This window comes from Hevea brasiliensis, chromosome 17, assembly GCF_030052815.1.
Source record: "Hevea brasiliensis isolate MT/VB/25A 57/8 chromosome 17, ASM3005281v1, whole genome shotgun sequence".
Classification (NCBI taxonomy): Eukaryota; Viridiplantae; Streptophyta; class Magnoliopsida; order Malpighiales; family Euphorbiaceae; genus Hevea; species Hevea brasiliensis.
In genome coordinates, this window is record NC_079509.1 from 11290660 (window position 1) to 11304547 (window position 13888).

Here is a 13888-nt window from a genome sequence, read left to right on the forward strand (position 1 = left end):
CGATAGGACTGTTTAGGCAAGAAGACCAATTGATTTGATATTTCAATAGGAAAGGTGCTTATTCAGTTAAATCCGATTATTACATAGCTAGAAACATTTTGAATGCAAGTGATAATTATGGTAGAGCTGGTCCTGGGTCAAATTCCTAAGCTCGGACTGTAGAGGTATGGAAGAGGCTATGGAAAGTATCAATGCCAAGTAAAATCTCCTTCTTCTTTTGGAGTTTATTAAAAGAAAAACTACCCTCCAGCGATATAGTTCATAGGAGATTATCTCATATCTCGCCTGATTGTATGGCGTGTGGAGCTAAGGAAACTCTCAAGCATCTTTTTTTTTTGAATGCCCTAGAGCAGCGGCAATTTGGTTTAACTCTCCCATAATGATTCGCTCTACAATGATTCAGAGCAATTCTATGATAAATTGCTGGGGAGAACTATCTCAAGCTTTGGACAATCATCCATCAAGTGAAGAATTAAACCAATTGGTCATCTTCTTATTATGGAGTATATGGAAATCCAGAAATGCTCTTCTATTCAATGGACAACAAGGTGACATTAATAGAGTGATTATGTGATACCCCTTACCCATTTACAGTGTGACCGAGCAAGACATGTCACACTCGGTGCCGGAGCACCCTATCTTATCTTACTTTATTCTTTTAATAATTTGTTCTCATTATATTTTAATATCAATTATTTTTCTAAGGAGAAACTAGTGAAGTTTTCCCTATTTCTATTACCATTTGGCGTATTTCACTATTCACCTACTTGAAATTTTCAATAATATTTTATAATAAAAATCTCATCACTTAGAATATCATCCATATATTTTAATTCCGTATTCAAATCTATACACTTTCCATTCATACTCAATTCATATGTAAAAATTCTCAAATTACATAAATTTACATGATATATAAATTAATTACATATGAATTAATCAATTTATTAATTTACATCACATAAATATTACTTACAAATTCTTAATTTATATTACAACATACGAAATATTTTAAATATATAAAATACATAAAATGACTTATATGGGCCCTATCTACATGCATTGCTGAGGAAGTGACAACCTTGAACACTCTACAGATCCGATCTCCAAAATCTCAGTTAATATCTACTGGGCTTTACCTTCAGTACCTGAGCGAAGGAAACAATCTATCGCGCTAAGCATTGCTGCTTAATGGTGCAATAATATAATAAAGAAAATAATATACAAAATATATATGGAAATAAAATATAGTTCATTGTAACATTTATTTAAATTATAATTCTATTACTAATCTTTTGTATCGTTTGATTTAATACTTTTTAGGTTATCTTTGATTATTTCATAATAACTAAGGCTCTCAGAGTCATTTCATAATAGATAAATTTTTAACATTAGTCTAGTTCATTTCAATTCTTTCTGTTAAATAACTAATCTAATTTATTTTAGGTCTTCTTACTCATTTATTTAATTTTTAATATTTTTAATTGCTAATATTCTTAACTTATTTCAATAAATTTCACTGCCCAAGTAACCTATGACAGACTGACTAAACTGGATAACGGGTCATTGGCACTGGACACCGCCGTGTTTCGGGCCGTCATACCATGGGACGTGTAAGCTCAGTACGTCAACCACCCATGCAGTCAGTATGGCTAAAAAGTCATGATAACATATCAGTATGGCTAAAAGCCATGATAACATGTAATCGGGCATAAAAGCCATGAATGCGGGCATAAAGCCATGAATACAGGCATAAAGCCTTACGCAGTACTGCTAAAATAATACCCTATTGGCATGCCAATCTATCCAATCTGACACACGTGTCTAGACAATACATGGGCACATTAGTACCATTAAGCATTAATATGTATTATTATGTCATTATTTCATTATAAGGTTCAATTACAATTGATAAAATTTTATTCTATTTCTAATGAAAACATAAATTCCTAAAGCATAATTACACATAATTCATGTATTTCTCGTAATTTATACATTCATTATTCCATTCATGATAATTGCGATTCACATCGATCAATTTTCGTGTACTATTTGTACATAAAAATATTTTCCTAAGGCCTTCCATATGGGTTATTCCTTTATGTTCTAGAGTCACTAAAGTTCAAGAATTTTTAATTCACTAATTATACTATATATATTAGTACTTATAATGGCTTATTTAATTCCTTTTAGTATTCCTTATGTTTTTAGGATTACTATTCACACATTACTATTCACTCAATTTGTTGGCTTTTTCATATATAATAGTTACATGAGATTACCACATTTTGGTTCACAAAAGTGTTGGCATTGATTGCCAATCAATACTTCAAACCAATAGAAATAAATAAAAAATTTCAGTTTTGGGTGCTAGAGTTCACTATTCCATTAGGAAATTCTACAGTGAGAATTTGGCCAAATGTTCTTAGTCAAAGTTGTTTCTTATTGTGTCTAGTTCAATTTTCCTTTTTGAATCACTCCATTTGGAGGTTTTTAACTCAAGTTATGGCCATTTTACCATAACGGGCTGGATTGACCTGTACCCAGAATTCTGGGCAAAACTGGTTCTGGCAGATTGGTTATCCTGATTTTGGCTAGCATTTCAGATGGGTTAAGTTTAGAATCTGAGTTGGTGTTCTTCAAGAAAGTTGTTCTAAATTGTCTAAGCTTTCCATTGATATAAAATTCAGGTCAATTGGACATTTCTACACTGAGTTATGGCCAAATGAACAAATACTGTTCATTTGGTCACTTTTATCAGGTCCAGAATTAGTTACTCAAATTTGTTCAATTTTTAGGTCATCCTAAGTTTGTTTTCTGGGCAATGTTTCTTCATCAAAGTTGTGGAATTATGTGTCTAGTTTTATTTCCAATTAGCCTTGCACAAATTGAACCTACACAACTCAAGTTATAGCTGCCCAAACCTGCTGGACTCACATCCAGCCTTACAGGTCCTATGAGGCAGCATACCCAACCTCAAATCCAAAGCCACAATTCACTTCAATTCCTCATCAAACATAGCCAAATGGTCTCTAATTGACCATTAGGACTTCCATTCACCAACACATGAGTAAAACCCTAATTTTGTCCCAAATCCTAACTCCAAAATTCCAATTCATGGCATACACTACCAAACTCATACCAATCACTTTATGCATCATCTATACTCATCAATAACATAAATAACCACTTAATTTAAATAAAAACCAACAATTCTCAAATTATCTCATGGCTGCCAACATTTAGAGGTTTCATTTACTCATGGTTTTCTTTTGATTTCATGCAATTTCTACTTGATTTACCATTCTTACAAAGATTAAAGAAAGAAGATAACTTGTTTTATGCATTAACTTTGTGTGATCAGAATTTTCTCTTGGTTAATCCTTAATTTTCCTTCACTTTCTTTCCACTTTCCTTGGGTTTAATGGCTGGCTATGGAGGTTTATCAAGGCTGCCAACAATTTTGGTGAAGGAAGGTAGGTGTTTAAAAGCTTCGTGATGGTGCTTTAATGGTGGAAAGAAGGAAAAATAAAGGAAATGGAGAGAAGGTGTTGGGACAGCAGATTATTGCTGGAGAAGAAGATAGCTTTTTTCCATTTTTAACTCATTTATGTCTTATAAATAAGCTTGTCTAATTTTGATTGGCCAAGCACTTTTAATTGCATCATCATTAAGTCATTATTGAATTTAAATTTTGTTTTTCTTTCTTTTCTTTTTCTTTATTTTCTACTCATTTTTAATTAAATTTTTATCACTTTTTTATTCATATTTTATGTCATATAATTTATTTACTTAATTGGATAAGTTGGTCAAAAATCATATCTGAAGGTGAAATGACTAAAATGCCCTCCGTTTGGTTTAAGGAGTCAAAACTGTCTGTATAGATCTTAAAAATTATCCTAACCTTTTCTTGGCATTCTAATGCACCTAGGGCGCCGTAACTCTTCTCTGACATCCCAGAAATTATTTCACAGGATTCCCCTCGGGTTTAGGGTTACTAGCTGTGAAGACAACAACTTCCCGTTAGGGTCACCCATCGCCAGGGCATTGGCTCATTTAACTTTGTTATATTTCATTGCTTAAATTTTTCTAAATTTTTCCTTATCATTATTTGGGTTATTTATGACTCCTCACTCTAGTTTATATATAGTTTCAGACATTTCGACTATCCAGACTGACATTAATCACTGGAACAGTCGAATACATAGACTAGCTAAAGTGAGGGTGTTACATATTAGCTCTGTTATTTCCTACTTGCAGGACTTCAATGAAGCAAGGAGACCTCAAGTCAATGGTCTGGTTTCATAGCATTCAGAGAACAACTTTCATGCATGGATGCCACCTCCGCACAATACATTCAAAGCTAACTTTGATGCTGCTATAAGTAGCAAGAAAGGAAGAGGAGCCTCAGCTGTTATCCTACGAGATTCTAGTGGTGTAGCAAGAGAGTGGAGCTGTTGAATCCAACCTCACATGGTATACCCTTTAATCTTAGAAGGCCTTGCATGTAGAGATGCTCTTCAACTAACAGTCTCCAAAGGTTTTAAGAGAGTGATATTTGAGGGGGACTGTCTCATTTTAATCACAGCTATGCAAGGAGGAGACATTTCTTTAGGCATTCAAAATCTAGTCCATGACATTCATGTGCTGACTAGACACTTGGATTTTTTCTCTTTTGTGCATGTTGGTCGATATTGTAACAAAGCTGCTCATGAGTTAGCGCAACTGAACTTACATGATGTCTCGTTTGCGTCTAATTCTTTGTATCAACAAGAAGTTGTATTGGGCAGGATGCCCCTTCCTTCCCTTCAATGAATTTTCAATCTTTGGAAAAAAAAAAAGAACAAAAACCTCTAATCCATCAACAAATTAACTAAAAATCCATTATATCCGATTAATTAAATGCTTATACTTAAACATAAGTTTTTTTAAAAAAAAATAAATAAAATTTTGCCCTTGAAAATAATTTACATAATGAATCATTTCTTAATAATTTAAATAGAAAATATTTTATTAAAAATGCAATTTCTTTTTAATTTTTTTAAAACTCTTCTGCTTTAAACCTGAGAACGTTTGTAAAAATTTATAATATAAAAAGCATATGAAAATATAAAAAATTATCCACCAAATTTTTGTGGTCATTTCTTCACTTTAATTTCAAGTGTTTCCCACATTGGACATTTCTTTGTTGTCAAATTAAATGTCTTTGGCAACAAAATTAGCCCCACAAATTTTTTTTCCTTTAATTTTTTAAATTTAGAAGATTTTTTATTTTAATATATGATTTTATAATTTTCACAATAAATAAAAGTATACGAACTTTTTTTTTTGTAAAATTTGTTATTTACATGAACAATTGATTTACATAATTTATATATAATCTTAATGAAAGTGTCAACCTTAAAATTTATTTTAAACTAATTTATTTAATATTTTATTTGAAAGTTTTGCCATATTTTTGTTTTTTTAATTATTGAATAATAATTTTTTTTTTCTTAATTTCATCATAAACTGCGGAGATAACGTTACAAGGGGTCTTATTCTTCTAAGGAATCATGCCAACCAGCCACACATGATTCAGCGCCAGCACAAGCAACATCGTCTTCGAAGTTGGGTTCTTCTAGGTTTTTCGCTTCTTAAATATTAGAGACTGTCAAAAGCGGACCTTTTCCTTTTTCCGTTCTTTTCTTCTTCTGAAGATAGAAGCAGTAAGCTACTTTTATCACAGTTTCCTTTGCCTTGGACTTCTTTTATGCTGTTTTGGCGTTTCTGGTAAAATGGGTCATTTCTATTGATGGGTTTTTGCTTCAGAGGCCGCCGTCGAATGGGTATACCTTGTCTTTTGATATCTTGCCCTCTAGTGGGCATTTTTGGGGTTCTTCCTTTTCATTTTGTGGGAAGGAGATTTTCTTGAGAAATGCAGTAGTGTTGTTTTGGAAGTTTATACGATTATTGCAATTGAATCTCTCATGCTGTATTTTTTTTTTTTTTTTTGATTCTTTGGAATGGGATTTTATTTTACTTGAATGAGTTTGGGATATGGACTGAGGAAGGCGGCATTGGGATTGGTTCTCTTCGAGAAGTTCAGTTCTTTAGTGTTTTATTTTGAATTCTTTGTAGCAATCGACTATTTGCTACAGGGAGTTTTATTATTGATGTCAGAAAAGCAAATGCTGGGAACATAGACAAGGAGAAATACTCGTTTCGTTAAATTGTTGAAGTGTTTCCATTCTGTGGAAGTAGTTCCCATTTTTTAACTTACAATTGGACTTTATAGTTTTAGGGCTTTAAATGCTTTAGTTTAGAAATGTCTTTTTGTCTTTGAATTGATGGAAATTGTTGCCCTGGGTGGTTTTTTTGGTCGAAATTGGTAAAAGAGGAAAATTATTGTTGTAGAATTTGGGTAGTATTTTTGTCTTTTCTGGGAAAGCAGAAATGGATTTGTGGGTTTTTGGAGCAGCTGCTGCTGCTGGATACATTGCTAAACATTGGCAATATGTTTCAAGGGTTAGGGATAGTTTATTGGAGCCTGGGCCCTCCAAATGTGAGAAAAATGAAACCCCCAGCTGCCCCTTCCGCAGATTGACTCGGAGAAGGAAATTGGCAGAAAATACTTCTACAGGTGAGAGATTGTCAGATATGTACAAGTTAGATGATGCTTCAGAAGCAGAAGGTTCTACTAGTGGTTATGAGGACAATGTGCTGTCCTTCTCAAGCTTGTCACTTGGATTCTCAACAGATGAAAACCTAAAAGAAAGTGAGGGTGGAAATGTGGTGGGTGGTGATATGGGTGATAATTCTGGTGGGCCTTGTATTAGTGAAGTGAATTTTTTTAATGATTCTACAAGGAAAAGAAGCTCTCTTAGAACCAAACATATATATGGTCATTTTATTAAACCTTTGAGTTCCCTAGAAAGTTGCCTAATGGCTCAGTTATACAAGGAACACACGAAAATGGAAGAGTATGTGCTTAGGGTCTTTCCTTCACCTTCTACAACTAAGAGGCCGCTGCTTGTAATTGATGGAAACCAAACAATTAACAGAGTGAATGGTCATTCTTTCAGTGCACAGATCAGTACTGACAATAATAGGCTGCATAAGGAGGAAAATGTGTGTGGGGTTCCTCCACTGCCAAAAACCAGCGCATTGGATGCTTCCAATAAGATTAAATCTAAGACAGGAAAGGGGCATGATAAAAGATACAGCAATTTCCATAAAGCAGGCAGTGAAAGGCGTTTTGATTCCCAAAATGGTATTCTTCTCACTCCCTCAATGGGTTTGTTGTTTTGTCTGTGCCAGTGTTAGTTTGAAGGAAAGTTCTAAAGCATTTATTGTTCTATTGTTCCTTATGTCTTTAATGATTTGTTATTAGCTAGACGTAGCCTAATGCATGACCTAATTCTTTTCCTCTCATCAGGGTCATTTGATCAAACAATTTTATTTTGTCTGGGCATTTGTGTTGGCATAGCCTCTTCTCTCCTAGCTAATAGAAGAGAAGTAAACAAGTTAAAAAACTTTTTGAAGCAAAAAGAGAACTTGGTTCAAGATCTGCAAGAGGAACTTGAGATGAAAGATTCATTGACAGTGAAAGAGCTAGCTGATGAGAACTATGAATCACAGGGTACATGTGAGAACGCATTTCACTACAGGGCACCAATTCCAGTTGTTTCTGTACACAATATGGATAGTTCAATAAACAATGATGGTAAAGAATCACCCTATGAGAAGGCTGAGGAGACTTCAGAAGACATGAGTAAAATTGAAGCAGAACTTGAAGCTGAACTTGAGAGATTGGGGCTAAACATGAATCTATCTAATTTGGAGAGAAGATTGTCTGATCTTGTTGAGGTAAAGCATGTTATTTTCTTTAGCATTCTTGCCAACCACAAAATTTAATTTCATGCTAATTGGCTAGAATCATGGTTGCTTAAATTTTTTTTTTTTTTTATAAAAATTGATTTAGCATCACGCCTGATCATGCTTTGTACCATTGCAAACCTCAAGAAGCAAGTAGGATTTGTTAATCATATACCTTTCTTCTTTCTTCATATTGCTTTTGTATCAGCATCCTTACAGATTGAAATATCTTTCACTAGTTTGCTGTGCCAAGAATTTTCAACATAAAGGTAGATTGTGTTTGGCATGGTGTGGTTTAGATGGACTGCTTGAGGATTTAAATTTAATGCTATAACTTTTTGCATTCATGCAAGAATGCGTGTGCACATGCATGTTCACTAATACAGGAATATTGGTTGCTTACATGTCTATCTTTTAAGAATTAGCCACCCAGGTCTTAATGATATTATGGAGGGGACTATCAGGAAATATAGAAGCAAGACAATATGTATCTTTTAGACCATTTTGGTCAGGAGAACTCCATAAGATTGGAGCTAGCCAGAATGGAATACTTTGCTAACCTGTCATGCAAAGCAATAGTTCAGATGTTCTCCTCGAAGAAGAATGGGGTGGGCTTAGAATTGTAGTTGATAGGTAATTGGAGATACATATATATATAGAATTTCTTGAATAATATTTTAATTGGATAACATCAGAGGATCTGACTTAAGAAGATCTCCTTAAGTGATAAGTTGGCACTGTTGTTTACTGCTATGAAAATCTCCTCCTTATATTAGAAAATACTAAACTTAACTTAACTAAACTCAACTAAGCCTTTATTCCAAAAATTTAGGGTCGGCTATATGGATTCGTTTTCTCCACTCTAAACGATTTTGAGTTAAATTCTCAGAAATTTGTAATGCTTCTAGGTCATATTGTACTACTCTCCTCCAAGTCAATTTAAGTCCACCCCTTTTTTTCTTTCTATCCTCTAACCTAATGTGCTCTACTTGTCTAATTGGAGTCTCTGTATGTCTACGCTTCACATGACCAAACCACCTCAATCTCCCTTCTCTACTTATCCTCGATTGGTACCACTCCTACCTTTTCTCTAATACTCTCATTACGGACTTTATCTAGTCTAGTATGGCCACTCAACCACCTTAACATTCTCATCTCTGCAACTCTTATCTTAGACGCATACGACTCCTTCAATGCCCAACACTCACTACCATATAACATAGCCGGTCGTATGGCTGCACGGTAAAATTTTTTTTTCAACTTACTGGGAATCATACGATCACATAAAACTCCCGTGGCACGTTTCCACTTCAACCATCCAGCTTTAATCCTATGACTAACATCCTCCTCACATCCCCTATCTACTTGAAGGACTGAGCCGAGATATTTAAAGTGATTACTTTTGGACAGTACCACTCCATCCAAACTAACTCCTTCCCTATCACCAGTTTGGCCTTCACTGAACTTGCAATGCATGTATTCTGTTTTCGTTCTACTTAACTTAAAGCCCTTTGACTCTAGAGTACTTCTTCAAAGCTCTAGCTTTCTATTGACTCATTCTCGCGTCTTATCTATCAGAACAATATCATCCGTAAACATCATGCACCAAGGAATATTCTCTTGTATATGTTTCGTCAATTCATCTAAAACTAATGTAAAAAGGTAAGGGCTTATAGCTGATCCTTGGTGTAATCCAATTGAGATCGGAAAATCTCTTGTGTCTCCTCCCACTGTGTGCACAATAGTAGTTGTTCCTTCATACATATCTTTCAACACTTGTATGTACCTAATAGATACCCTCTTTTGTTCTAACACACTCCATAGGACATTTCTTAGAATACTATCATAAGCCTCCTCTAAATCAATAAAAACCATGTGTAGATCTTTCTTCACATCTCTATATTTCTCCATCAGGCTTCTAACGAGAAAGATCGCGTCAATAGTTGAACGACCGGGCATGAAGCCAAATTGATTGAGAGAGATAGAAGTATCATGACGTAGTCGATGCTCCACAACTCTCTCCCACAACTTCATAGTATGGCTCATGAGTTTAATTCCCCTATAGTTCGAGCAACTTTGTATGTCTCCCTTATTTTTAAAAATAGGTACTAAAATACTCCTCCTCCATTCATCAGGCATTTTCTTTGAGTTTAGAATCTTATTAAATAATTTAGTTAACCATGCCACTCCCATATCTCCCAAACACTTTCACACTTCAATTGGTATTCCATCGGGTTCAGAGGCTTTACCCACTTTCATTCTCTTAAGTGCTTCCTTTACTTCTAAAGATCTAATCCTTCTAGTATAATTCACATTCTTTTCTATCGTTTTATAGTCTATATTCATGCTATTACCATTTTGACTATTATTAAAGAGATCATTAAAATAATTTCTCTATCTTTCTTTAATGTCCTCATCTTTCACCAATACTTTTCCTTCTTTATCCTTAATGCACTTAACTTGATTGAGATCTTGACATTTCCTTTCTCTCCTCCTTGCTAATCTATAAATATTTTTCTTCTCTTCTTTTGTTCTAAGTTTCTCATATAACTTTTCAAAGGCCTGGGCTCTTACTTGACTAACTGTCTTTTTTGCCTCTTTCTTTGCTATCTTGTACTGTTCATATGCCTCATTATTATCACATTTAGGTAATTTCTTATACTATTCTCTTTTTCTCTTCACTGCCTTTTGTACTTCCTCATTCTACCACCATCTCTCTTTTGAGGGTGGTCCATGTCCTTTAGACTCTCCAAGTACTTTTCTAGCTACATCTCTAATCTTTGATGCCATCTTTATCCACATATCATTGGCCTCCATATTCAGCTTCCATGCTTCAGATTCGAGAAGCTCATTTTTGAATTTCACTTGCTTTACTTCTTTGAACTCCCACCACTTTGTTCGAGCTACACTATTTCTTCTGACCTTACTTGAATTGTTCCTAAACTTGACATCCAAGACTACTAACCGATGTTGACTTGTTGCAACCTCTCCTGGAATGACCTTGCAATCCTTGCATAGAGCTCTATTTGTCTTCCTGGTTAAGAGAAAGTCGATTTGGCTTCTATGTTGCCAACTTTTGAAAGTTACTAAATGTGACTCTCTTTTTATAAAGTAGGTATTTACTAGTATTAGGTCGTATGCCATAGCAAAATTCAGGATGCTTTTTCCCTCCTCATTTCGACTGCCAAAACCAAAACCTCCATGAACATTCTCATAGCCTTGCCTATCACTTCGTACATGTCCATTCAAATCTCCACCAATGAAAATAATCTCTTCATTCGGTATACTTTGTATTAAATCATCCATATCTTCCCAAAACTTTTGTTTACTCTCACTATCTAGTCCTATTTGTGGGGCATAAATACTAACTACATTTATTATTTTTCCTTTTAGTACTAGCTTTACTAGTATAATTCTATCTCCTACTCTTTTCACAGCTATTATAGCGTCTTTCAATGTCCTGTCTATGATTATGTCCACTCCGTTCTTATTTCTCTCCTTTCCGGTAAATCACAGTTTATACCCTGAATTACCCACTTCCTTACTTTTCTCTCCTACCCATTTAGTCTCCTGAATGCAAGTAATATTCACCCTTCTCCTTTCCAAGGTATCTACAAGCTCTATTAATTTTTTTGTAAGTGATCCAACATTCCAAGTACCAATTCTGATCCTCCTTCTATCCTGTTCCTTCCTAGTTGGTCTCCTTTTATGATATCTTCTATTGTTTTCTATTTCTATTTTGTGTTCTATTCCACTATCTGTTCTACTATCTATCCTATGGACTAACTTCTTTACCCACACCCGTCCATGATATGGGAACCCTTGCTCACTTAACACCACATTCGGGCGCCGGCATGGCGCGTCGCTTTCGGTGAACGCCCTACACCCTTGCATATTTCTCATTACACTCAAGCTCCGATGTAGCGCGTCGTTAGTAGAGGACGTCTCAACGTTTATATCATTTGAATTTATATCATAAGGTGTGACGAAATTTTTACGCTGGTTGTAACCTACCGCAACCTTCCTCCTTTATCCGGGCTTGAGACTGGCTAAGCGCAAACTACTTAGGCAGAGTTCCTCCTTATATTAGAAAATAAGGCGACTATTTGTGGACATAGGTAGGCACACTTGCTGAACCATGTAAAACTCTGAATTTCATTTTTTTTTCTCTCTTCTCTAATACACGTGTGTGTGTTATTATGGGTTTGCGCTAACATCTTTTATGGTTATGATATTTTCTGTGGTCTTGTACTAGAAGTATTGCATTGTAACTTTCTGTGTTTTGATATTTGTACAATTATAATAAGATTTCCAATAAAAAGAATTGGAGAAAGGGGTAATAAACATATAATGGTACATTTTTTCTATAATGGCCATATTCCTTCTATGACTGGTATAAGCTATAATCACAATGTATGGCACATGTTTGCAAGTCATAAACTGGCTAGTTACATGTGGAATTTCCAGATTTTATTCAACTTCTTTGGTTCTGATGATTTTAACCAAATTGGCAATTGTTGAGCTAATAAACCTCATCTTTTAAACATTTTTCTCATCATCAGTCCTCATGCATTATCTGTTTTTAAACCAGAAGAAAGTAGTTATTTTCAATTTGTGATGTCAATTAAGTTAGAATACTCCAGTATGCAGTTTGAGCTAGCAGGTGATTTTCTTATTTAGGGCTAAGCACACTTCAAAACTTGACTGGTTCTCTACTTATTATATTTGTACATATATAATCCAGCTTGTCTGCTAGATACTTGCAACTTATGCAGCCATGAGCCATTCCTTATGTACTGTTGTTTCAATGATTGTCCATTGAGTCAATTATTTGATTGTCTAATAATAGAGGTTTAATGTTGTGCAGCTTGACTCAGATTTTGTAGCAGACTTTGCTCAAGGTGAACTACGAGAAGACATGGTCAATGGGCGAACTGTTGTCGAACTTGAATCAGATAGAGATGCAAGTGGTACCTCAACAACTCACACTGGAAATTATACAGTTTCACCCCGAGAACTGAGCCTGTGTCTGCATGAAGTTATTCAATCCAGACTCGAAAAGCGTGTGAAGAAGCTTGAAATGGCCCTTCAAAACAGTGAGAGGAAGTTGCAACTCAGAGAATCTGAGCGTAAGAATGTTTCAAGTAAGTTGTCAAACGGTGAACTGAGGTACTCCTCTGGTGAAGAAACCGAAGAAAATTTCAATTCTACGGCCCAGCCTCTAGTTATGAATTTATCGGGGGAAGCTCTTGATGCTTACAATGAAGCATATGAAGAGCTAATGAAGATAAATGAGTCGGAAGAAGACGATTCACCATCTTGGGTTTATGAAAATAACCACGAAGGAGGCATACCTCCATTTAATGAGAGCATTTTGTGGGGCCAAAATGGTGCAGCAAATGATTCCTTGACTCATCTTACTTCCAATAAAGAAAAACCATCTAGAGAATTATACTTCAATCAGTTAAAGGCATCAATGGAGCGAAACCCGGGAATTCAGGAATTGCTTTATGATGGTGCAAGTGAAGATGAAAACAGCGATTGCAGTGATGAGATGGAGAAGCAGCTCATACAGCAAATTGTGGAGAAGACTAGGAATGGTTCTCCTGTAGTACAAAATGCACAGAGGTGGCTGTTTTCCATGGATGATGAATGAACGTTAAAAACAAGAGTGGAAAAAAAAGAAAGTTTTGCAGTGTATAGACACATATAGAATGATATTATATTCGTAACTATAGCATGTTCTATCCCATTCGTTTAGTCATTCTGACCCCTACAACAGTCCTCATGAACTTAATAGTTTTTCTACCATTGCTGATTCTCACCAAATAGAGGGGCTAGGTCACATCTTCGTGCAGAACCATGGGCTGTTAGGGCTTAGGTAGCGATTGAGATTCCCGCTTCTTTTTTTTTTTTTTCTCATTATAGTCGATTATTATCACGAACATTATATTCTTGCGTGAACTTGCTGGTTATGCTCATGTGGAGCATCCCTTCTTAATCCCTATAAAATTAGCAAAATAGCCACAGG

At 35.1% G+C, this 13888-nt stretch overlaps 1 protein-coding gene across 1 annotated transcript; it reads left to right on the top strand.

Annotated features, from left to right (window-relative positions):
- The first annotated feature begins 5507 nt into the window (after window positions 1-5507).
- LOC110647874 (uncharacterized) lies at window positions 5508-13619 on the top strand. The gene is made up of 3 exons (XM_058140156.1): window positions 5508-7252; window positions 7418-7848; window positions 12725-13619. Exons 1-3 carry the CDS (start codon window positions 6436-6438, stop codon window positions 13511-13513), a joined length of 2037 nt encoding a protein of 678 aa, XP_057996139.1. The 5' UTR covers window positions 5508-6435; the 3' UTR covers window positions 13514-13619.
- The last annotated feature ends 269 nt before the right edge of the window (window positions 13620-13888 follow it).

What these genes read in the sequence shown, in the direction of transcription:
- LOC110647874 (XM_058140156.1), top strand. Translation starts at nt 6,436, where the DNA reads ATGGATTTGTGGGTTTTTGGAGCAGCTGCTGCTGCTGGATACATTGCT. An exon ending in GCGTTTTGATTCCCAAAATG is followed by an intron (nt 7,253 to 7,417) that starts GTATTCTTCTCA and finishes TCCTCTCATCAG; the next exon opens with GGTCATTTGATCAAACAATT. An exon ending in GATTGTCTGATCTTGTTGAG is followed by an intron (nt 7,849 to 12,724) that starts GTAAAGCATGTT and finishes AATGTTGTGCAG; the next exon opens with CTTGACTCAGATTTTGTAGC.